This window comes from Drosophila persimilis, unplaced genomic scaffold (assembly GCF_003286085.1).
Source record: "Drosophila persimilis strain 14011-0111.01,24,50 unplaced genomic scaffold, DperRS2 tig00000000-arrow-pilon, whole genome shotgun sequence".
NCBI classification, from domain to species: domain Eukaryota; kingdom Metazoa; phylum Arthropoda; class Insecta; order Diptera; family Drosophilidae; genus Drosophila; species Drosophila persimilis.
In genome coordinates this window covers 18718772-18743644 of record NW_020825288.1, presented here as the reverse complement: position 1 = coordinate 18743644, position 24873 = coordinate 18718772, and the positions used below count along the sequence as shown (strand labels likewise).

The 24873-nt window shown below is 39.6% G+C and overlaps 2 protein-coding genes across 2 annotated transcripts; both read right to left on the bottom strand.

Annotated features, from left to right (window-relative positions):
* Nucleotides 1-843: 843 nt before the first annotated feature.
* LOC6591634 (tubulin polyglutamylase TTLL5) lies at nt 844-24460 on the bottom strand. Its single transcript, XM_002016722.2, has 5 exons — nt 24396-24460; nt 7132-7177; nt 3164-3946; nt 2883-3096; nt 844-2811 (listed from the first exon to the last, which is right to left on the bottom strand). Exons 2-5 carry the CDS (start codon nt 7167-7169, stop codon nt 1057-1059), a joined length of 2790 nt encoding a protein of 929 aa, XP_002016758.1. The 5' UTR covers nt 7170-7177; nt 24396-24460; the 3' UTR covers nt 844-1056.
* LOC6591633 lies at nt 16795-24460 on the bottom strand. The gene is made up of 2 exons (XM_002016721.2): nt 24396-24460; nt 16795-20462 (listed from the first exon to the last, which is right to left on the bottom strand). Exon 2 carries the CDS (start codon nt 20337-20339, stop codon nt 16947-16949), a length of 3393 nt encoding a protein of 1130 aa, XP_002016757.2. The 5' UTR covers nt 20340-20462; nt 24396-24460; the 3' UTR covers nt 16795-16946.
* Nucleotides 24461-24873: the final 413 nt, after the last annotated feature.

Below are 24873 nucleotides of genomic sequence, written 5' to 3'. Positions count from 1 at the left end.
GAGTATCGGGTATAAAAACTGTTACAATTATATTAATGTTTTGCTGCATTCACATAAAATAAAAGGAGAATATAGACATAGAATGTAAGTCCGTATTAGCGCATTAAATTGTTATGATATGCGGTGGGCACGAAATTTCAATTTGAAAGTAGTCCAGCAGCAAAACAAACAACAAAAATAGCAACCAAAATTAACCCTTATTTGCGTCCATACACTGACTTGTTGACATCACATATAAAATTGCTTATTAAATGCATGATTTTTTATCAATGCTCGATGATAATATCGTCCACTATGTCATCGGGAGTAGTGTGGCGGTCATCGACGTGTCAGAAGGTGAGGAATCGAAGGCCCGTACTGCAGGGAACAGAAAACAGAAATCGAAAAAAACAGCATAAAATTTCTTAGAACGAAAAAAAGTATAGAATCTCATATTTTTGTGCGAACTTATTGTGTGTGTTATTCTACCACATGCAAACACTGGCTTTTGATGACGCGACGATAGCCGAACGCAAGAGCCAAAGACTGCGTTCTGTGTTCGCCGTGCGACACGCTCGTTGTATGAACTGGCACATCTATATACTGTATGGCTAGTGGTAATATGGTACATATAGTAATTCTCTGTAATTCTGCATTTTTAAACTTCAGACAGTGCATGGATGATGGTAATAAACTTGTCAATATGTTAAAAGAGAAAACTATAAACTCATTCAGGCGTCTGTGGACTTTAGGGAGCGAGTGGAAAATTGCAATGAACTTGACAGCTGCAAATAAAACATTACGCAGGTATTATTAATGTATCTTTAATATAATTAAAGAGAAAAAATCCCTTCCTATCGAGAATTAGTTGGTGCGTTTCGCATTTATTTTTGAACTTTTGATTTCATTTATCTTTGGCGTACAAAGTATGGCTTAAGCAAAGAGGTAAATATGATTATATATCTTTGTGGATTGTTTTTAATTTAATTTAAAAGTTTTCTTAGTTTAATCATTTGGATCCTTAAATAATTTTGACTGGATTAGAACCATTGATTAGTATATTAAACAGAAACTTATTCAAAATCGCCTTGAACTCTTGGGTCTTATAGATGCATCTTGTACATTTTCATAATCTTTATCATTGTTTTTGAAATATCCATCATATTTGCTAACTTCTCTAGCTACACCAGAAGATGATACCATCGATGGAAGAGCTCTCAAAAACCCATGCAAGCCGGACGGAATCGGTGGCGTAGGTGGCACTGATAATCCACAGCGATTATACAGAAAGGGCATAATTCCAGTAACATTAGTATGAAGAGTGAGGACTGCTTCTAAATCGGACTCTTGAGCGTGCGTCAAAAATTGTTGATAAGCACTAGATGGTATCATTCCAAAATGATCAAATGAGTCCACATATGCTTCTGTGTCTCTTTTATAATTTTCCAGAAAATCTCCAAGGAGCTTTGCTACCATTGCTGAACGGGCTTTACTTATAACTTTTATGCTTTGAGTATTTCGAAATAATACTGGCGGTTTAACGGATCCTCCAAATTTGTTTAAAAACTTTAGTATAATTTTTTCATGATTGTCTCTGGGATCTTGTGTTATTCGTTTTAAAACAGATTCCAGGTACAAGCTGAAAGTTTGCCGCGCTTGAAACTGAGTTAGTTCAGAGCCAGTTCCAATTTTTTTAAGCATCAGTTTTCGTTGCCTTCTACCTTCTTCTTCGGATTTTTCCACTGCAGGCTTCTTTGCAAATGGAATTTCAGATCCAGTCTCCAAAGCTCGTTCGTATTGTTTAATACGATTTTTTTCTAAACTATCATCTATAGTATAACTCGTATCCTGGCAGTATAAATTTGAGTGAAGCATTTGGTTATAGTTATGCTGCATAATTAATGTTTGGAATGTCTGGCCTTGTACGTTTGGGGTAGAGATCGGAATACCATTTGTAGAATCTAAAAAGTTACCATACCGCTGCATTGAGTCAGCTGTAGGAAATATGCGTTCAAATCCTCCTCGACGGGAATATTGTAAACGAGCATTTCGTAATATGCGCTGTTCTTCACCAGTCAGATGATCAGTGCTGACGGACCCTTTTTTCTTATTCTTTTTGATTTTATATGAGACACTTGTAACATTAATACTCCTTTGACAACTAGAACTGCGGAATCGCGACCATTTGCTATCGTAATGTGATCTCACTTCTGGACTATATGCTGGTATACCAACGCAAGTCAATAAATCAGCAATTAGGCATGCCTTTACTTTAGTATCTAAGGGACTATCTACTCCCATAGATGGCGAAAGATTCACTTCTAGTAACCAAGGCTTAAGTGAATTGTCGATTAGAATATCAAATCCATATAATTCAAAACAGTTATTTCCATTTGGAACGAACATTCTACATGCGGAAATAATGGTTTGAGCACAGGCCAGAATAGCTTTTATTATTAAATCTTCTATATTCAGCATTAACTGATGAGTATCACAGCCCTGAATTTTCAGGTGCCTTAAGAGAGCCGATAATGTCCATTTATGGCCCACATCCTCATCTTGGGCATCTGAGGATCTGATGTAGTCGGAATGGTATTTGTTGATGCTGTAATTGCAAAGATGCATACACGGGTTCCATAGATTATCAGCATTTCTATCGTATCTGACTGTGGCTAATCTTACTATTCCCTCTTTGTAAAGGTAAATAATAAGAGGATCAAAAGATGTAACTAATACATATACTCGTAAATCACACTTGTGTCCATCAATACAAAGCGGGTCAATAATATACTTTGATACAAGAACTTGTTCATCCTGAGGAATTTGATCTGGCTGAAAAAATAAAACAAATAGAAACAGTATAAGAGTGTGTTGTAAATATTGATCTAATATATTAATTTTACCGAATTTACAATGAATATTCCTCTTCCTCTACTTGATGCTGCTGGTTTTACTATCCATGGGCCACGATGTTTGTTATGTGCTATTATTAGGTCTCGTGATTCCAAGGGAAGAATAAACGATTGGGGTACAATGTCAAAATGTTTCATTCCACGAAGATGTTGCATACGCTCGATATTTTTATAGAGTCTATCTTTTCGGGTTAACTCGTAGGACCTAAGTAAAAAAAAAATCATACTGTTTTCAATTATTCTATAATTAGTTGCTCCATTTTTAGAATTACCTAGGAAAATGATTGACTCTTTGATACGGTGCTAAATTTCTCAGTATATCCAATTTCATATGAACCCCAGTCCATAGTAAATTAAAATTTTTATCACCCTCAACTTCTCTAAGGCCATGCACATCAAATATCTTTCTGAGCAATTTTGTTTCAGTTTGAATAAACTTATAGGTGATTTTCAGCTTATATGCCGGCATAACAATACCACATTCTTCGTCGTCCTCTGTAACACATTCTTCTTCCTCACTTGCGCTGATGTTCGTTATTGATTTGGCAGGTGTTGTGGAATCGTAGCCACTTTCCTTTGATACATCTTCTACTAAGTTAGTGTTTATGTCATTCGGATTCTTTTTTAGGGTTCGAAATTTATTTTTTATATTTCGTGTAGGTTCTTCTCCTTCGCTGGACATAGACGTATCGCTTGAGGAATACTGCTTATTCATCTTTTTTGCAGTGCTTTGAAAGTCTGAATTTTCAGTTTGATTAATATTGACCGAATTTCTAATTGATACATAGATTTTTCGCTGTTTTGAACCACTCAAGTCTTCGTTACTGCATAGTGGTAGGGATAAAGAACTTATGTCATTTTCACCATTTCGGCACAAAAGAGTTGCCTCCATATTAGATCTGCTCTCTGGCAGTACTGGCGACGAGTAGGTTTCCGATAAATTCTTTCTAGTTTTTGGATTGAGTATGTTTGTTCGAAACACCAGAACGGCTTCCCGTGAACCCATTTTTCCACTTGTAATCCAATCATCATGTTTTGGACTTTCTAAATTGTCTCTACAATAAAAAATAGCATAAAGCGAAAAATGTGTAAATATATATAAAAGTCAATATTGGTCGAAGCTAAGGAACTAAAAACCCCTTGGTAGTCAAAACAATTAGACATCCTTCGCAGAAGCTGCAGGACTCTCTTTAATAGAGCCACAAAAGCTAACGAGGATACTCACTGGGCAGACTATAAAACCAGTCTAGCACTGTACAAAAAATAAACCAGGAAGGCCAAAAGAGCCTCCTGGCAAAAATTTTGCTCCGATATCAAGGAAACGTCGGAGGCCGCAAGACTCCGGAAGGTTCTTTTGGTCTTTTGTATTGTAATATGTATATTTATTTGCAAAATTGGCAAGCGAACATTTTCGTTTTGCTTTTCACGAAAAAAAATTAAAAAAATACATATACATATATCGTTATGAATGAGTGGACTGTATAAATTTTACTAGGTTTTATTTAATATTTTTGATGATTTTATAATATCAGTGATTCATTTTTTCTACTATTTCTATTACTATTTTTCTACTAACTTCCACTCCGCAAAAGAAGTCGAGCCAAAAGGGAATTGAAAGATCATGCGATGCGACGGTCCAATGCAAAACGGTACACATCGATGTATGGATAACAAAACAGCTATGCGCGTAGTTACTTAAGCGGTGCAATACAATAATGAGCATATAAATAGGGCAGTTGTAATATAAATTAACATTGAACTAAAACTACGCGTCTTATTTCTCAACATACCGGCCCCCTGAACGACTGTTCAGAACAAGGGAAACACAGGAACTTTGGTAATAGGTCTCTTGTAAACTCCTCGGTGACCGACACAGGCACCGACATGTGAAGTTAAACTGTAAGAAAATGAGCTGGGGTAAAGGGATCCAAGTTGGGCGAGAGTTGAGTAAACCTTCAATCTAGGCTAAAATTGTTGAATATTCCTCGAAAGTCAACACACTGCTACCAATTACTCGGCGCAGGAGCTTGATAGATCGTACGCCAGTCTCCCAAATACCTCCAAAATGCGGGGCAGACGGCGGAATGAAGGGCCAGTTGCTTTCCTGGCTCGTCAGAAAATTAACAATTTCCTCATCCTGACTTTGAGATACAGCTATCCGTTCCATCTCCGTTAGTTCCTTTCTGGCTCCATGGAATGTTGTGACATTGTCTGAGTACAAATCGGATATAGGGCCAGAACCGTTTGAAAGTGGCGATAAATTCAGGAGTCGTCAAATCACTGACGAGCTTGATATGACAAACAAAAATGGCGAACCAAGCTTTGCCAAACTTCGGTGTCTTACCTGCTGATGTCTTAATGGTAACTGGTCCAGCATAATCCAATTCAGAATATAGAAAGCAGCGGGTGGGCTGAACGCGAAGGGCGGGAAGATCAGCCATGAGATGTGTGCTGGTACCTTTACGCTGGAGGAAACAAATCTTGCATATCCAATACTGCTGTCTTAACGTGTGGAACGTAATTTCGACTAGTGATGCGACGTGCTGGTGTCTAGCTAGTAAAACAGCGACTGGGGATTCCTTTGGAAGAAGTATGGGATGGTTTGCATCATAGGTTGCGATCGAATTGCTAATGCGTCGTCCTACGCACAGAGTTCCTTGGTCGTCAACAGATGGAGTGTAGCGACTTAACTTGGATTTTTGAGAAAGTGCTTGTTTACTCGGAAGAACGCCATCTGGACATGTTTGATTACCCTAGAGCGGGCGTATTGAAGCTCCCATGACGATAAAAACGATGACAAGCGGTCCTTGCAACGAAGTCGATGTACAAAGCGATATCAATAGCTAATTATCCGCAAGAGATGTGACCAGGAGGAAGCTTTGTTGATCATACAATCAAGATCTTTTCCTTCATCGGAATTGCGTAGATCGGCTTAGACATCCATTGCGAACTTGCGGCACGCATAAAGACTGTGTTGCTCGTGACAATATACGCAGTCACGAACAGGCGTATTTGGCACGTCAACATGATAAGAAACTGCACGATTTTATTCAGCACCGTGTGTGTATCATGCATTAGCTTTGGTTGCCCAAGCTTCCTTGCTTTCAGGGTCTAGCTTTCAGAGCAAGATATGGATCAGCCACACATCGCGGATGTCGCAGCTCGGCGCAGCAGGCCACGTATACTTTCGTCGACGGTGTCGACTATTTTACGCAACTCAGCGATGTTTGAACCCTTTGCGGTTGGCAACGAAAGAAAGTTTTGAATAACCGAACAAGCAATCAGTTTTTGTTATAACGATTTTTGAGCCTCTCCCATGCGTCCTGGGAATCGGCATCCGAAATGGGAATATGTTTTATCAGAGACAACGCTTCACCATCCAGATAGGATATCAAATAATGAAACTGTTGACACTTGGGAAGACTACTCTTCTTGTCGACTGAGCCCAAAAACAAGTCACTAAACTGACACCAATCCTCGTATCTGCCCGAAAACATCGGAATGCGTATTTTTTCGAAATGCAGCTCTGTGGTTCCCGATGAGTCCCGAATCTTCTCCAGAAGTTGAGAATACGGATCCACGTATTCATCTTGTTCATTTTATTGGTCCAGCTCTTCAGAGAGCTCCATAAAGCGGTTGAAAGTTGAAACCAGTCGGTCCAACATGTGCTCTAATGTTTGCACAGAAGTACATGGCTGTACAAACTCTTGCGCCTCCGCACCCACGCGAGTTATCTGGGATTTGCAGGCCCCACGTTGCTGAATTAGACGATGCACTAGGGCCTTCATGGCGAACAGCGGTCAACGATATCACTCAATATATAAAATAAAATCAGACGCGTATGATCCGGCTCGAAGGACCAAAATTTGTATGGTTATGAATGAGTGGACTGCATCAATTTAACTAGGTTTTATTTAATATATTTGATGATTATATAATATCGGTGATTAGTTATGTGTGTATTGCACCGCTTAAGTAACTATTTTTACGCGCATAGCCGTGTTGTTATTGCTTGTGTCAAAAACATAGCTGTAACACGCATACATCTATGAGTACCGTTTTGCATTGGACCGTCGCATCGCATGATGTTTCAATTCCCTTTGGCTCGACTTCTTTTGTGGAGTGGAAGTTAGTAGGAAAAAAAATAACCAACCGCCCGCATATCGCTGCACCGCCGCTACATATATATTTCGTAAATTATTGTATTTTTAGATGGTATTTAGATTAATTTACAACTTACGCGGAATTTTTAATCGTTTCACACAGTGAAGAAGGCATAATGAATTCTGAAATATTTAAATACAAATATTTAAAATGTAAAGAGTTTAAGTTCCAAATTGTAATCTGCATATGTCGATAAATTCGGCGAACCGAAGCTATTACAAGATTAAATCCAAAACGGATATACTGGGAACCAAGATGTTGTTTCTTCGCAATCTGACTAATTAAAGACGAAATTGCTTGGAGCTCATTCTTGGATCTTCTTCTTTTTCACTTTCACAAAAATGTTCCAGTTTTATTTTGAAAACACAAAAACTTTTGCTACCGTTTTCACAAAACGGAAGTTTTTTCCGTTTTCTAAATGAAAACATTTTTCCACCGAAATCAAAAAAAAAAAGGAATTTTATACATTTAAACGAATTTTAATCGCAAAAGAAAAATAGATATATTTTGTTAATTTATTAACATACATTTGTATACCATAACAAGGAAAATTTATCTTTTGCTGTCTTTTTAATTATTTTTGTATTTAATCAAACTCAAATTTGGCTTTTAGATAGTTGGTCAGTTCGTTTTGCGTTGGTCATTGCGTTTGTATTGAAATGTATTGAAAACAAGTGTATTTGAAAATTTCGCCCCACCCCTTCTGCCCCACAAAGGACGAAAATCTGTGGCATCCACAGATTTCAGAGACTATTAAGGCTAGAGCCACCAAATTTTGTATACACACTCCTGTTAGACCTCACTATTACAAGTTTATTTCAAAATTTCGCTCCACGCCCTTCGGGTATAAAATTAGAGTTACGGTCGGAGCAGAAACTCACAACGTTCCCCCTCTTTTTTTCAAATTATGGTTATTTTAAATAAGTTATTTTTTAACTGTTTTTCAAAATTTTACGCATAGCTTAAGTATCTTATCCTAGTTGTATTGAACTTTGCATTTTTGATAAAAGCTGATAAATACAGCTTTAAATAAATAAAACACTTTGAGCTTAAGCTTACCGCCTGAAAACTATTAAGCTTTCAAAATCTAAATTGATTAATTTTTCCCAAAATTTTGACTGTCTAAGCTCGGTAAAGTCTAAAAAAAATGATTTCTTGTTCTTTCAAATCGGTGGCTTTGTCACCAGTTTATCTAAGTTTATCTAAGCCCCTGAGTGTAAAATTTTACCGGTAAATTTTTCTTTTTTGTATTAAAAAACGAGGGGGAACGTTGTGACCGCAACTACATTTATACCCGATACATAGTCAGTATGGCTACTGTCGAGTCAAGCAGCTTAAATATTGGTAATTATTGCCACTCGTGCGGCCCAAAGGAAATGCATTTTGTTGTTGTCATTTCCAATGCCCCCATTGTAAAGATCATTTGCTACCGCATATGCACTCTAAGCGGAATTCTTTCGTCTCTTTATATCGCAATCTCCCGTACTCGGCTTAACCAAAAACATAACAATTCTCCAATAATCCACAGTTTGAATTCGGCTTACCGGGAAAAGCGGGCTATGCATCGAGTGATCAAAAGTCGTGGATCTACCTGTTTGGACGTTGATATTGTAAGTCAATCACCTATTTTCTTAGTACCTAAAATCTATCCCATAGTACCCTTAACCGATCAAATACTACGATAACCTTCCTTAGTCTTGTGTCCCATCCGCTGTTATCGATGTTGAAAAGCGATAACAGCGAGGTAGGGTGCTCTCTATCGGTGATGAACGATCGATCGAGATGCATCAACGTGCAATAATAGGCTCTGCACACTGAGCACATTCCGGGGGAACAGTGGGATTTCTTGACAGATGCGAAACTCCGATTCACACTGCACCGTCCACCATTTACACTCCGTCAAAAAGCTGCTGATGAGCATAAAATTACAGTTGCTGTCTAAATTGTGAAATTTTCACAATTGTATATTAGTATTGGTTATATTGGCTATAATAAAAAAATCGATATATGTAAAATAAACATTACTCTTTGGGCTCCCTTAATTACAGAAGCTCTGTATGGAAGTTGGTTTAGCCTTGGCTGGTCGCAATTTACTGGAGTATCTCTCACTTTGTTTCCTGGTGTTCATCCCGTAGTTTCTGCTGCTCCTTCTGGACTTCAAGCATTTTCTGAACAATCTCCAGTAGCTTTTCCAGGTTAATCCACTTTGGTGCGGCGGCTTGGTTTTAGAAACATTACTTGAGCCGCAGTTTGATCTGTCCCGGTCGACATTAACGGAATTATTTCGGGACCCTCAGCATGGATGATTGGCATATGTCCGATGCGTGCAGAATATTCTATAACATCAAATGGCAAAGAGAGAGGCTAAGGCGTATCGAAACCCTAACCAGACCATTGTCATTCGTTTCTCTACAACCGTAAAGAGAGTTCTACCAAACCCACGAAAGTGCACATCTTAAGACGAGAGCACTACAGGAAGCGGCACAGAACGTCACCAAGGAAGCATCAGGAAGCAATCAGGGGAAACTCTTTAACAAAAGCTAAAGTGTTGAACACACAGGAAAGCTGGGATGCATATCTTCAAAGCTTCAATGCCTACAAGAACACACCACAGAGTCCCGTTCTTCAGCCAGTACAGTACTTTCTCAAGAATTCCTTGAGCTACTCATGGACACTCGCTCGACACTCGAGATACGAAAGGAAGGCCCCAATAATAACAGCTTATGCGGATGACAGGAATACTTATTACAGGTCCATCAACCCTCAGCTCCTTAATGGAACGGGCATGGAAACCCAATTTATTGGAAAGGGTGAAGAAGGCCCCCGTTGCGCTGAACGCGTCCAAGAAGATGCACAGCAGTACATGGGGCCTGTCTCCGGCTCTGATGCAATGGATTTACATCTCGGTAGTGCGACCAACTCGGACATTGTTCAATCGGCAGGGAAATGACCAGATCAACTGATTACATGACGCCCCAAACTTGTCTCGACGTCATAACAACCTCATCTTTGGGACCTGAAGACTGGAAAATTGGAAGGGACCAAACTCGACGGAGGTCTTTACTGTACAGACCCTGAGATAAGGCTGTCATATAAGCTACCGGACCAATGCCGCATATTCCAGGCAGAGGTTTTTGCCATCAGGAAAGCAGCAGAGGTCGCTCTTCTCACAGAACGAGCACACGATGCGGTCAACCTAGATCCATGCAGTCGTCCGCGGTCAGTTCCACAATTGTCTTGGCGAGCAGGGAGGCACTACACACCCTTAGCACGACAAAGTCAAAGCGATCAAGAAAACCAGGCCAGATCACAAACCGAAAGTAGGAGGAGGAGTACCACCACCTGCAGAACCTCGAAAATCATGTGCAAAGAACGCAATGAGAAAATCAGCCACTACCTGCTGCACATACCACAGAAGGACTGCAGATTGTTGGTGGGAATATTAACAGGTCATTGTCTTGCTGCGGCACATGCAACAAAGCTAGGCACCAACAGAGACAGTTGCAGGAAATGTGATGAACCTGGGGCAACCGAAACCCTGTAACATGTCATCTGCTCAATGACGACCCTAGGGCTCTGGTAGAACATTGCCAACTTACTGATCTAGGCTAAAACTCATGGACCTACCTTTATTGCACTATCGTAAAAAATCCAACTGGGTAATGTTCGCCATCACTTATGGGGCACGCGACCGTCGCTACTGGAGTGTAAATGCTTCGGCCACGGGCTTTCCTCGACCCGAAGGGGGTCTGCCATTTGCCCCCAGATACAGGGGGATCCGAACTAACCGTAACTGTGCAAACACCGGTGGAGGTACGACTATACTCCCCCCGTGAGGTCGCTGGAAACCAGTCCTGGTACGGTCTTGTCTCTGCCATTGCTGGCTAGTGGTAGTCTGGTGGAGAGAAGAAAACTCTCAGTAAAATTACCCGAATCCAAAGCTGACACTGTGTTTTTTCTACAAATGCCTGGCCAAAGGGCTTCCCGGGAAAGCGGGCTATGCCTCGGGTGACTAACGCCTTCCTGACTAATCCTAGCTAAAGACGATCCAACACTCCTATCGAGAATCGAACTGAGGCAATGGGCCAAGAGGGTCAGAACCCTCATTGGCGTTCTAGACGGGCACTAATGAAGGACAGATTACTCGGCACAAGTTGCACTCGTTGTCCAACGAGTTCCAACGAGGAAAAAGGAGGGCCGGGTGGCATCAGGGTAGAGTAAAATCCATCGCCTGCCAAGGTGCTATCACGATGGCCCTCTACAGAAAGCGGTGGCGGCGCTAAAAGAGGTTTACCCAAAAGCCAAACGGGAAGACGCTCCCGACATAGGTCTCACAAAAATCCTAAATGACAGGCAAGCGGAAGACGAGCCACTTTTTCATATACCTGTGGTACCTTTTTTACACCTTTTTTTGGGTCTGCAACTTAGATCGCCATAGACGGCCCTGTTGTACAAATCTGCGCAGATAGGGACCAATAGATATAGGGTACAAATAATTCAAAGACAATGTAAAATAAAATCTCGCGGTTATCTCGGTATATTATTTGTTAAGGTCAAATCAAAGTAGAAAGATACTTAAAAGTGGATATGTTGTTTAAAAAGGCCAATTTTGTTTAAGTCTTTCCAACAAGCCAATTTTCATTAAAGAATACAAAAAATACAGTCCCCTTCCGAGAGCGACGCCCACAAAACAATGGTTCACATACCCATGAGTGAGCTTATATAGTGCTCATTTAGGATCCCTGGATTCTCAGTAACAGGGTCTCCTGTCCGAGGACTCAAGGACACATTTTTGCTCAAAATTTCAGCTACAAAGACCACAAAGCAGTGAGAAAGCCAGGAGGCTCACTGAGAATCTGCTTCACCTATATAGTGGTCATGACCCGCCTGTCCATCCTCCACAGACGCCTCTCCGTGCGCTCATCGCAGATTGCGAGGTCAAGGACATCGGCCTAATTGTGCGGTGGGACGCCATCGCACATCACTATCAGTGGGGATGTACTGACACTAAAGAAGAGGGTGAGAACCATTTCATTTATCTACTGACCACCTTTACTACCAAGAAACATGAGGAGGTCCTGGACCACACACTTGCCTCTAACAAGATAAAGAGGAACATAGTATCCTGAAGGGTTCTTAAAGAACACTCCTTGTTTGACCACTGGTACGTGGAAACTGCATTCTCTGTCTCCAGTCCAGTTAAATTTCGAAACATCAGGCGGATTAGGTATTCAGATTGTTTAGCTTACATTCTTTCACCACGAAGAAAAAATTGACCGACGCCTGCAATGAGGCGCTCGGTAAATTTTCCCTTCTACTGAAACAAAAGGGCCGGAAGAAACATAAATGGTGGACTCCGAATCTACGAGAGCTCCGAAAAGCCTCGCGAAGACTCTTCAACAAAGCTTAAACATTAAACGTTGAGCAGAACTGTTGCCTCATGTTCTACCCTGACGTTGTCAAATCTAGAGAACATTTCTTGGGTAATAAAACGCTTTAAGCCCTACAAATCTAGAGGAAACAGATGACCCTGCCCAACTGATCCACGACGGACAAAGAGCCGTTCACTGACTCAAAAGAATCTACGAGGGAGTCTTCTCTAACGGGCACATCCAATCCGGTACACGGACTTTGGGAGTTGATTCCCGGACAGTGATCTTCATCGAACAGATGGTACAATGCAGGACCGTTAAGGCATCACTAGGGACATCAACTTCCACGAGGTTTGCCAGCAAAGGCACACCGCAGGGCGGAGTCAACTCGCCCCTCTCCCATGGAATGTAGAAATGAACATACTGCTGCGGCAGATAGAGGGGAGTAGTTGCCGCGTGGTAGCGTATATGGATGATGTTGCAAAAGCATTCTCTGGTAGATTTCCAGAAATCCAATGTGAGTGCATATACTCCGACTATCTATCGTTGTCAGAACCTCAACAGAAAGCTCGATTACAAACTAAGCATATAGGTAGGGTAAAGAAGGCCAAAGTTACCCTCTGTACCTGCAGAAAAACTACAGACTAGAATAGGTAATGACGCCGTATACTGTTAGCTCTACACCACCTTCCTACGACTAATCATGTTCTGTGGAGAGGTGGTATCACCCGAGTTCAACGAATCGCAGAGCTATGAATATCTGGCGGATATCATACAGTATCTCTTCCCGGAAAACTCACTAGAAGCTTGCAACACAGTCCGCACTCAGAATGAGAGAAGCCAGACTATGGAAAACATCCGCGATTCGAAACTCGGGAATCTTGACGAGCCTTCAGCAATTACCAAATAAACAGATTACTGTATCTCAGGTGATCACCTCTCGACACCTTTCCAGGACTGCGAGATGGGCGAACATGAACCTGCAAATCCGGTCCACATATACGCGTGGGTGAGGGAATCTATTGTACTGAGCTTAGCATCAATCACTGCATCGGGCTCCCGGCTCACAGTATAAAGTTCCAAGCGGAGGTTGTAGCAATCAAAGAGGCAATTTCTATTGTCCCCAAGCATTCACTTAGTGTATGTCTTCTCGGACAACGAAGAAGCGTCCCTTAACGAGATCGCAGAGAATGTAGACCGCTTCCTAATATAAGGCAGTGAGTGTTACCGCAGACGAACTTTCCAGGCAGGGCACTAGCGATGCCGATGGATACGTGCAGGCTTCTCACACTCGATATTTTCGAGCGGCCTGTAAACACGAAATGTTAGCAAATCATCACCTACAAAATCTCGCGATTGATATGGCCATGCAGATCCATGAAACGCTCGGCACAGCTATACGGACTCAGCAGAGTACAAAGCTTTGCAGTTGCACGAGCCATTACGGAACCTATACAGATTGGTACGCACGCCTCCAGCCTATCGATCTTCCACAATAATTATTGCAGAAGTTGTCGGGACGAGAAAGAGTCGATTCCCATATCTTATGCCCGGCCTTTGGAAACTGTAGACTTCACATCGTGGGGTCTCATTCGTCACGGATATACCGGACCTATTCAAAAGCAACTCAGGGCTCTTTTCCAAATAAATCCAAGCCACAGGATGGAACGGCCCGTCTCACCACAGTGACATCAGTGCACAAGTATAAAGCGGACCAATCAATATCCCTAATGAGGTTATTAAGCTTCGCAAACTCGGCTTTACGAAAGCAGCGGACACGTTCAGGTAGCCTACTCGACCGATCCAATACAGTTGGTTCTATATCTAGCGACACCTCGAAAGTAGGGTGGTAGGCGTCTTCAGGTATAGTGAGCGGAAGGGCTCGGGTTAACAACACTATGGTCGGATCCGATACAAAGCACAGATCAAGCAATCGACCCAAGGAATTTTTCACATGATTGACTTGAGACAGGGACAGGTCCAGCAAGCCGTCAACAAAGTCATATCGTGACATGGGCCCTAGGATACTAGACTCGTTTACCGAAGACCAAAAAGTTCCTGGCAAGTTGAAGTCACCAAGAACTATCATACGATCTTTATCAGATAGCGAGGAAGAAACAGCGGTTAAAGCGGACAAGTGCTGCTCATAAATTGAAATATCCGAAGAAGGTTGGATATACCAGCAAGTAATGAATATAGCGAAAGCGGGAAGAATCAGTTTCAGAAGAATCACACAGGAATTCCAGTTCCTGTTGAACTTGGACTGTGAAGTGTTCCGACGTGAAGTAAGAGTCCACTGCAATTAGAACCCCCCCTGCACGTCGAGACGAACGGTCCTCTCTAAAAGTTGTGTACCGACCTGCCAAAACCTCGGAACTAAGAATGTCCGGTTTTAACCAGGTTTCAGTAAACGCAATAACGTAAATGCAACACTATCCCGGATAGGTTACATTCTGATAGGTTACTAAAAGAGAAGTTAGTTTTTTGGAAAGGTGGAAGCAAGACGGGAAGTTGAGGAAGAGGAAGTTGAGGAAGAGGAAGTTGAGGGTGGCACACTGGAAAGATTTGTAAGGGATATGGGGGCCTATTCTTCTTCTTAGCCTTAAACTCCTTCACCACCAAATGCTCCGGCCAAAATTTGGCGGAGCAAATGGTGTCAAATTGAGTTGGGGAGATGCTTATCTTAAACGAGGCTATCTCCCTGGCATAAGAGAAGTTGAATTTCTCCACCTTTAAACCCACGGCTTTTATTTTGCTTTGAATAAAAGCAATTACATCATTAGATGTGAGGTCAGGGGCCAGCCCAAAAACCGCAATCAACTGAAAGAATTCATACTGGAAGAATGGCAAAAGATTCCCTTTGAGTATGACCTACAAAACTACAAAATTTTTAGTAAATGACCATGTTGACAAATTTACAAATCTTTATCAGATCTGATTAATCCGTTTGCAGTGGTTAAGCAAAGTCTTCCACACGCTTATAAATGTAGAGTCGCGGTCGTACCTGCGACTGACAAAGTTCTCGCTCGTTTACTTAAGCTTTCATTTCGTGTTGTGCAAATAAAATAGTCAAATGGCGCGCTCACCAGGGCATTGTTTACGAATGTGTAAGTAAGTCAGCTATAGCCGGTCGGCGGTTATGGTCTTATTCCGCTACTCTCAACACCAGTAGCACAAGAACAACGATACATATTTGTTAGGATTGGTGGTTTGTTGATTCACCAACGAGCACAGCTGATTCATATTCGGAATATTTTTTTCTCAGTATACTTTAATCGTTTCTCTGCTGCTGCCATTGTGATCAACTGTACCGCATTTAACTCAAAACTTCAATTTTTCAACTTTTTGCCAAAAATTTTAGGTAAAACAAGTACATACCTGCATTCCAGCAAATTAAGAATTGTATGGGTCACGACCAACAAGCGCTCATCGCAGATTGAACAAAGACATCGGATTAATTATGGAGAGCCACGGTGTGAGCACCTTATCAGTTTCATACTGATTAGTTAGGCGATAATTTCAAACCGGGGTACCCTACCTTCGCAATCCAAACCGCAATGAGGCCATGGATCTCACACTTGCTCACAAGATAAAGATTAATAAGATAAATATCATGGAGAGGCCTTGAAGGGCATTCCTTTTCAAAAAACCTCTCTCTCTCTCTTTCTTGCTGGCCTAGTGGTCAACGCTATTACACCGCTTAACATATAATAATAATAATACATTAATATATTAATAATAATATATTGCGTTGTAGGTAACGACAATAAACACTTTTTTGATTCAGTTGTTTACATGTAAATTCATTTGACCTGTTATCTGCTATTAGCTTTGTCTTGAAAATGCAGGTTATAAATATATCTGTATGTATCGATCTATTTACAGCGGCGATTGAATATCGGTAGGGCACACTCTAGTCGAATCGAGTATAAGCCCCAGCTCCATTTTGTCAGACTCTTTCGAGCAGGTGGAGTCTCACTGTAAAGACGAGCCAAATTAGCAACATCCGCTTTCTGACCTGGTAAAATAAAGACTTTCTTCTTTCTTCAACCTGGGTTTAATGATCATTAAATAGCCACAAACTTGTTTGTGTACTATATATACTATACTAGTACATATAAAACATATAAAAATAAAAAGGAGACCTTTAGGCTAGTGGGGGAAAGTCTAAGTCTGTAACTGCTGAGAAACACGAAATTTAACAAAATAACTTTTATATCAACAAAAACAGTTACAAGTGGCACAGCTGCATTTTTGTATATATCCCAATATATGTAAGCATAACAACTATTAGTACTTTAGATATGTTTTTATTATTTAAATGAAGCTTTTACATATTATGCCACACCTGCATAAGTGAAAAACCATTTTTTTTTACATTTAAAATTTGTATTTACATTATATACATAACATGTTTTTGATTATTAAGTAATTTAAGTAGTACTTCCACAATGCACAGATTTAAATCAGCTTCTTTTAGAAAAATCTCGTTTGTTTATTAATTACTATCGTTTTAAAACTATCTGTTATTCCTCTGATTTAGATCGCATGGGAAAAAAGAAGAGCAGTTCATAGACTTTTGCATAGTGTTGCTCTGATTCCTCGTTACTGCAGCACTGTCAAACTGACTATTCTGGTATCCGTCCAGTCCAAATCCATGTCGAAACGAAAATGTGTTGGTGGTGTTAGGAGGGTTAGAGTTTTTATTATTCATGTGAGCTGCACTTGCAAAAGAGCTTTGACCAGTATTCATACTGTTCCAATCATTCATTGTATTAAAATTTCTTATAGAGCGTTGCGTCAACACGGTATCATGACTTGAGTTATAACTTAAATTATCTGGTTGAAATGGCTCCGCTGTATTGTTCATTCGGCCAGTTTCCAAGTTCTCGAATTCATCCAAACGTTTCTTTTTCTCAATCAGGGAATACACATGCAGGATTTTTTGAAGTTCATCCCTGTTTATCGACGTTTTGCCTTGAGAGATTAATGAAGAGGCTAGCTTTGCCGCTAGTTCTCTCTTATCAATGGGCGTTTGAACATTAAACAGATCTTTGTTACCCATTTGATTATCCATTTTTTCCGTTATTTGATGAGCTGAGTTACCCTTTGAATTGGAATTGATAGTGCTTATCGATTTCTCTACGTTTTTAAGTAATGCTTCGGTGTCATTAATCGCTTTTTTAATGGCCCGTTCCTTGGCAGGATCATATATTTTAGAAATTAAAATTCCTGTAAATTTCTCTTTTGTCGTTTCTAATATGGCACAATTCTCCGATGTTAGCAATAGATTGTGGATATTATCTGGATCAGCCTTCTGCGCCTGTAATGCTTTGGTTAACATTTCTGTAATAAAGGGTCCCAAACTTCCCAAAAATTCCTCTAGTGCAGTTAAAAGACGAAGAACGTGAATAATATTTGTGGTGTCATCATGAACATGATTTCCCAGAGAGCTCTTCGGAGTCCCCATTGTCTCCATATTAATATTCATTTTCTCAGGTGTACGAACATGATAGTTTTTATTCATTAACTCGTCATTTGTCAGCGGCAAACACAACCTATCTCTACATTTTAGCTTAATATTCTCCAGATCGCGATTGTACAATTCTTCAAGTCGCGCGTTAAAGAAAATAATCCATTCATTTTGAAAATTATAAGAGCGATGGTTAATTCCCGCCATTATGAGTTCATCTTTGCGTCGCTTCCAGAAGATTTGCCACTCTACTTGATAAAGAGGATGCTGTTCCGGATCAGATTTGTACACCTCAAAAGATACGTTCAACTCGCGTACTTTTTGATCAACCATATGCCGGTACGCTTGCCAAATATCACCATCTCTTAACGGGGACAGTGATAATGATCTGCGTTCTGTATTGTATTGCTTTTTCAATTCCGGGCTAGGCAGTTTCTTCCATCGTTCGGATGAGCGTGACCGCGATCGAGCTCTTTTCAAATTTCGAAATAGCGGTTTCGATGAGACCGAAGATTTCCTGGTATCTCTTAAAAAGTTTTCAACCAATCGCTTGTGTGTTTCATCATCAACGGTCTCCGTAAAAGGTGCTTCAGCTAACTTCGGGTAGCTAAAATAGGTGTTCGTTGTATGGCTTACAGCCTGAGATATATTTATGTTTTGAGATTCACATAAATTGACAATGGAGCTTCCATCATTTACTGGCTGGTTACTTTTTATACGAGTATTTTCCAATAGTTTTTCGACATCTTTCGAATCAACGATATGCGTAAACGTCGGTCCTGTTTTTTCAGAAAAATGACGTCTATTATAAACTTTTGCAACTACGGCTGAACGATTTTTTTTATAAAAGTTATCATAGCAAAGGTAGGCAGATTCCCGACCATAATGCTTCTCAACAGCCATTGCCAGTTTATCTAAAATGGGAATCATTACTTTGCACACATCACTTTCTGTAACTTCCGACACATATTGTCGGTACTGTCGCATGGCCGTAGGAAAATGCTTCTCAAAATATTTTAGACGGTGATTGTAGCCAAGTAGGTGTGTATGCATCGCAGCCTCGTCAGAAGTAATGTCACAGAAGCTGCATTGATATCTGGGATTCTTATCGTTTATATTTCTTACTACTTTTATAACGTATTCGACGCCTACAAGTCCCACAATTTTATTTGGATTTTTCTTAGATTCAAAGGTAAAAATACTTGACCCTGATGATGTTTTTGACTCGTTAACGCGAGAAGCGACACCTATAACCGGTATTATTTCATCAGTCTTATCCAAAATGTTTTTGTTTCCAATTATTTCAATATTCGAAAAGAATTGCTTTGTGTTCTGAACTTGTCTGATATTATTGTTTGAATTTTCTCTTTTATTACTCTGGTTGCGTTCCTTCTCGTCTATAATAATGACATCGCTGTTACCCTGGCTTCTCTCGGTAGACTCGGCGGCACCAAGAAGCTTTGCAAGCGGAACACATGAAATTTTCGTAGATAACGGATTTTTTACTATATTTTGAGTATCCTGATTATTTTGGGACACCACCATATTTTGCACCATTCTCGTGGTTTTCGGACAGGGTTCGACTTCAACACTCCCTTGAAAATGTGGTAGTTCTTCAGAAATGGATTTGGACACGGACTTGAGTGCAGAATTTTCTACCTTGTTTTTATGTTTCAGGCCATCACAAAATATTGTCGAGTTTAATGAAGTCGCGGGTGAGTTTGCTGTTGTGACTTTTTTCAAAGTATCTACTACCGTTCCCGAATCCTTTTTTGTTTTTTGATTGTCATTTATAATTAGACTTGTTTTAGATTTTATTTCTTTGGACGAATCCGTACGGTCTTCATTTTCGCATGGAATACTTCTGGCGTTTGCATAATTTTTAGAGCTATTGCTCGGGATTTTTATTAATTCTTCATTTGGACCGGGTTGTTGTGAACAAGTCCGCGCGCTGGAACTGGCTTTTTTTGGAAAAGGTTGGGGTTTTACTGTCGCTGTTGCCATTTTTTGACTAATAGTAGTGGGAGTGCCAGGGTTTCGAGTCGGTAGATTTTTGTTTGCAGCAGAATAGCCTTTACCACTTCCTGTGTTATTTACGATGACGCTTGCTGCATTCAGTGATTTCGGAGAGCTTGAATTCTGTTCAGTAGAAAATCTATTCCGTATTTGGAGTTGTTTTATGCTGGTCAGGAGTAAGTTGTGCTTTTTACCACACAGATGACTGAATAAGTTTTTGTCCCCGTACTGAACAACGTTGCAAACATTGCAGAGATACATCTTCTTTAATGGGTTCGGACATACTACCATGACTTCCCATTTATCAGTTGTACTTCGCCGAAACTCAAAAATCAATACTTCTTCCAATGATATGGTTGACAACATCTCCAGAAATTTTGCCCCATCGATGGGCTTATGTGTTCGAATGTTATTGGTATTCATCTTCACCACAAAGTGATCTTCTGCATATGGCTCAAAGCAAGGTTGAAATTTTTTTCAAGTTTTTTTTTTTTTATTTTATATCTATTGATATTAACTTCAGCTTAGATTTCAGTTATTGAGTTGCTATAAAATTGAAGGAAAAAATACTTTTATATCAAATTTAAACAATAAACAACCAATCTTAAACTTCTATATATTAATATTTCATTCGGTTCATAAATCTATTTATTTAATATAGAATAAATATTTCAGTAACAACAAAATCTGTAACTACTACTTGCGATTTTTAAGAGTACTCGTAATGTACCTTTCATGATTTTCGCTTCTTATAAGATTTGTCTTAATTAAACAGGGTATGAAGTAGCCAAATAAAATTTACAATGAGCGAATAACTGATGGCTTTGATATTTTCACTTTGGCCACTACGAGAACTTAGATATATATCAAGATATAGTGTGATCATGATATAGGCTATTTCTCTCTAGTTTTGTCTCTCTATCTCTCTCGCACAAAGCAACACAACGAACATAAACGACCTTTTTGTGCTTTGCTCATTTTCAGACCGTTTTTTTTCTCTTGGTAAGCTTACATTTGTCATTGTGAGACCGATTCGTGTGCTCGGCTCAAACCAATAACCCAAGCAAAGAGTAAAGAGTGTTCGGGTCCGCGAGAGACGGGCTGTGCTTGGTTTTTATACCCGATACTCAGAATAAGTATATGGTATATTAGATATATGTATATTAGATTTGTGCTGAAAGTGGATGTGTGTAACACCCAAAAGAAAGCGCTTCAGATACCTAAAGTAAATATATTCTTGCGCACCATCAATAGCCGAGTCGATTGAGCCATCTCTGTCTGTCCATCCGTCCGGATGAGCGCCTAGATCTCAAAATCTATAAGAGCTAGAGCAACAACATTTTGTATCCAGACTCATGTGATATTACACTGTTACAAGTGTAACCCACCTCCGCCCCCACAAAGAACGAAAATCTGTGGCATCCACAATTTTGAAGATAAGAGAAGGCTTAACACCCGGAATTATAAAAAATGACCGTATCTAACAGATTGCCAAATCTGGATATGATCATTATTATATCTGGAAGGAACAAATGAAACTGCAGTGACTACGCAACGCCTTCCACGCGTTTACTCATTCCCTCTCTTTCACACAGACTCTTATCGTGCAGTATACGCCCTCTGGCGGAGGGGAGCCATACTGACTGAGTACCGGGTATAAATAAAGAGTCGAGGCCGTAGCTGCGACTCGCAACGTTCCTCTCGTTTTTTTTTCAGGGAGCAGTACTCGTTGCAAAAATGGCTTGAGACTTATTTGAAAGCATTGGTTTAGAGACAACCATCAATTGGTTTTGATGGTTGGTGGACTCGCCAACACGCTCAGCTTTACAAATCAAACTAAGTTATTTTATAACATGTAAAATACCACTGTATGGCCAAGCGCCTGGCATACAATTTTAAGACAAGTGTTTTTTAATTGGCTTTTTACACTAGGTTTGAGTTGATGCATGGTGCCAAAAACGCAGGTGTTTCACATATGTATTATGAGTATAGGGCGGTAAGCAGTGGTGGCAAAAGGTAAGTTACTCTTACGTTTTAGTTGCGTTAATTTGTTTTTCTTAATGCGTATGTTTTTTTCTGCCTATCATGTGAACTGTCACCACTAGAAACAACAATGACATCTATTCTCGCGGGTAGAAATGGAGGTATAGATACATATAACCTTTTAAACATTTTTGTGGATACCTGTAAGGGGCAAACACGCATTGCAAGATTTATGGGATGAAAACAACGATAGTTTTCATGTTCCGCCGAAGAACTCACAAACATACAATGAAATAGCAGAAAACTTAAAAGAATTCGCATAGTTCCATTCCGAAACCGATTATAAAATTGAGATAACATTTTTTTAATAATTTTGTTGATTTCTTGCTTCCCATATTGGCATCAAAACACATAACAGTTGTTTTAATAACGTCTTACCCAATAACCCAAAAGACGCATCTGTGCAAAAAGGCTGTAACTGAACTAACTGTTAGAGCCCTGCTTGAACGCTCGCCCTAAACGGACTGAACGAAGCTCGTACTGCTATCTTTACTATGTCGGATGCGACTTCGGATTTCACCTTATTTATACGCACGAGCCATTTTATTTTTTATAGCCAAACACTCCCGAAATATCTCGGAATCCCCTCCATCTGGGTGAACACATAACAGTCGAAACGCCAAAAACATGTGATTGTTACTGACAGGTAAGTAATTAATACTAATACTAAGTTTACCAAACGAAAAAGGCCTAAAATACATATATCTGCGCAGTTAGACATAAAAAAACAAGCTGCAAGAGAAAATGAAGTGGATATAAGAGACTATAATAGCTAGAACAACAAAATTTTGTGTGTGGGCTTCTGTGACATCACACTGGATCAAGTTTGTTTAAACATTTTGCCACGAGCCCATCCGCCACCATAAATATTAGACAGAAGGAACAAATTTAATTGCAGTGGATACGCAACGCATTCCACGTGCTTACTCATTCTCTGACTCTCTCTCACACACTCTTCGTCGTGCAGTGTTCGTCCTTTGACGAGATAAAACTGTAAAAAAAAAAAACAAGGAGGAATTGGGGAATTTAACGCTGTTGACGACTAGACCAGTAGAAGAACGTCCATTCGCATCACCGTATTATCAGACTTTGTTCGCTGGTCTTTTGCATCATGGTTCACTATCGAAGTGATCTGGCACTGTATATATTTCAAAGGCTGAACTACCTCCGTCTTTGTACAAATATTTTGTATGCATCTTAGAATTCAGATAATCAACTCTGCAAAAAATGATCAACATTTGGATTGGTTTTGGCCTCCAGAGCAATCATTACTTTCTGGTAAATAAACATTTTCCACAAATATTCTTGCCCCGAGTCAAACATATGACAACTTCTTCCACCGGGAAACGTGTGCCGTCACCATGGCAAACATCCAACAATAGCGCTTTGACCTGCCACTCAAATCAACATATTCATTTTTCAATCTGGGTCAAATGAAAAGATCAAATGAAACAAATTTCTATTTAGTTTGTATCCCAACTAACGCTAGACTACATGAATACGTTTCACACATCTTCAGATACCAAAGAGGAGATAAAAACAACTTATTGGCTTCTTTAAAAAGGGTATTCGGAAAAGATTCAAGTTAGCAATATCTAGACCATTTTTGGTCAAAATTCTGTGGAATGCTTTACCACTATTAGATAGACGTTTCATTTTTATAGACAAGACATTGACTACAGTCATATAAAAATAAACACATCGTTTTATCCATTTATCGAATCGTGTTCTTGGTCTCCCCAGGTAGAAATGGGGGCTTTCGTAGACTTTTTTTCGGCCACTATATGTCGTTTTATTCCTTATCACCATGGTAAGCCGAATCGATCTAGCCATATCCATTTGCGTGTTTATGTAAGTAACTATGTACATTCATATGTACGAACAGGTATATCATCGGCCGGATAAGACTGTTAAACATAGCTGCCATAGAAGCGATCGGTAAGAAGTATAGTTCTGTGAGTGAGAACAAAACTTTAGACCTATACATATGCACATTCCTATTTTTATTAAATACTCAAGAAAATACAACCTCAGACAACCTTCAAAATTATTAAAAGCAATGGTTTTTATACGTACAAACACCTTCAATATTTGTCCATCAAATTTATAAAATATAACCAGCAGCATAGCAACCGAAAAAGTAACAGCATAATCACCGTCAATTTGTTTGAAAAATGTTATTACGACTCAAAATCGGACAGATGTTTGTGGTCAAAGCAGTATCATGAGAAACAAAAAATGAGGGCACAAAAATAAAACTGGACAATAAATACCATTTGAAAACATATTCACGAAATAACTATTGATTTTTGATTATCTCTAGACATATAGTAAACGTAATGTTTCAGATTCATACGCACACATATTACGTATTTTATAGACCAAAATTACAAATTTGTCTAGTTCTTCTAATAATTCTTATTATTTCAAACTTACCGGCGAATGAATTTTACTGTGAGATTGCTTAGAGCAAACACTGCCTCCGTTTCCAACGTCCAAACCTACGCCAATTTTATATTACTTGTGTTCAATACACGCATATATTGAAGAGTTTCTATTTTCTTAATGGTGATGAGCAAAAAGTGGATTTACTTAAATTTATAGCTTGTATTAGGCCAAACATGGACAGAAAATTTTGATGGTAGGGCATCAAAAAAACAATTGTCACATTAGACTTCACAGATTCCAAATAATTGTCTGATATTAAGGGATGGACTAAAAGCGATATATTTTATATTAGCATACAAGCACTAAGGGCATTCCCGTAAAAGTTGAAAGTAGTATCGAAATTGGATCAGTTACATTGGATCTTAACAAATTTACTCCATATTCCATAGTCGTATTTACTGAAAATGGTTTGATTACAGTCAAAAGCGTTTTGATTTATATTTATGGAATTTTCACGCGTTTAAGG

Coding starts and splice junctions, on each gene's coding strand:
- LOC6591633 (XM_002016721.2), bottom strand. CDS start 20,339: ATGAATACCAATAACATTCGAACACATAAGCCCATCGATGGGGCAAAA.
- LOC6591634 (XM_002016722.2), bottom strand. CDS start 7,169: ATGCCTTCTTCACTGTGTGAAACGATTAAAAATTCCGC. Junction 3,947..7,131: donor GAAACGATTAAAAATTCCGC/GTAAGTTGTAAA, acceptor TTTTTATTGTAG/AGACAATTTAGAAAGTCCAA. Junction 3,097..3,163: donor AGAGTCAATCATTTTCCTAG/GTAATTCTAAAA, acceptor TTTTTTACTTAG/GTCCTACGAGTTAACCCGAA.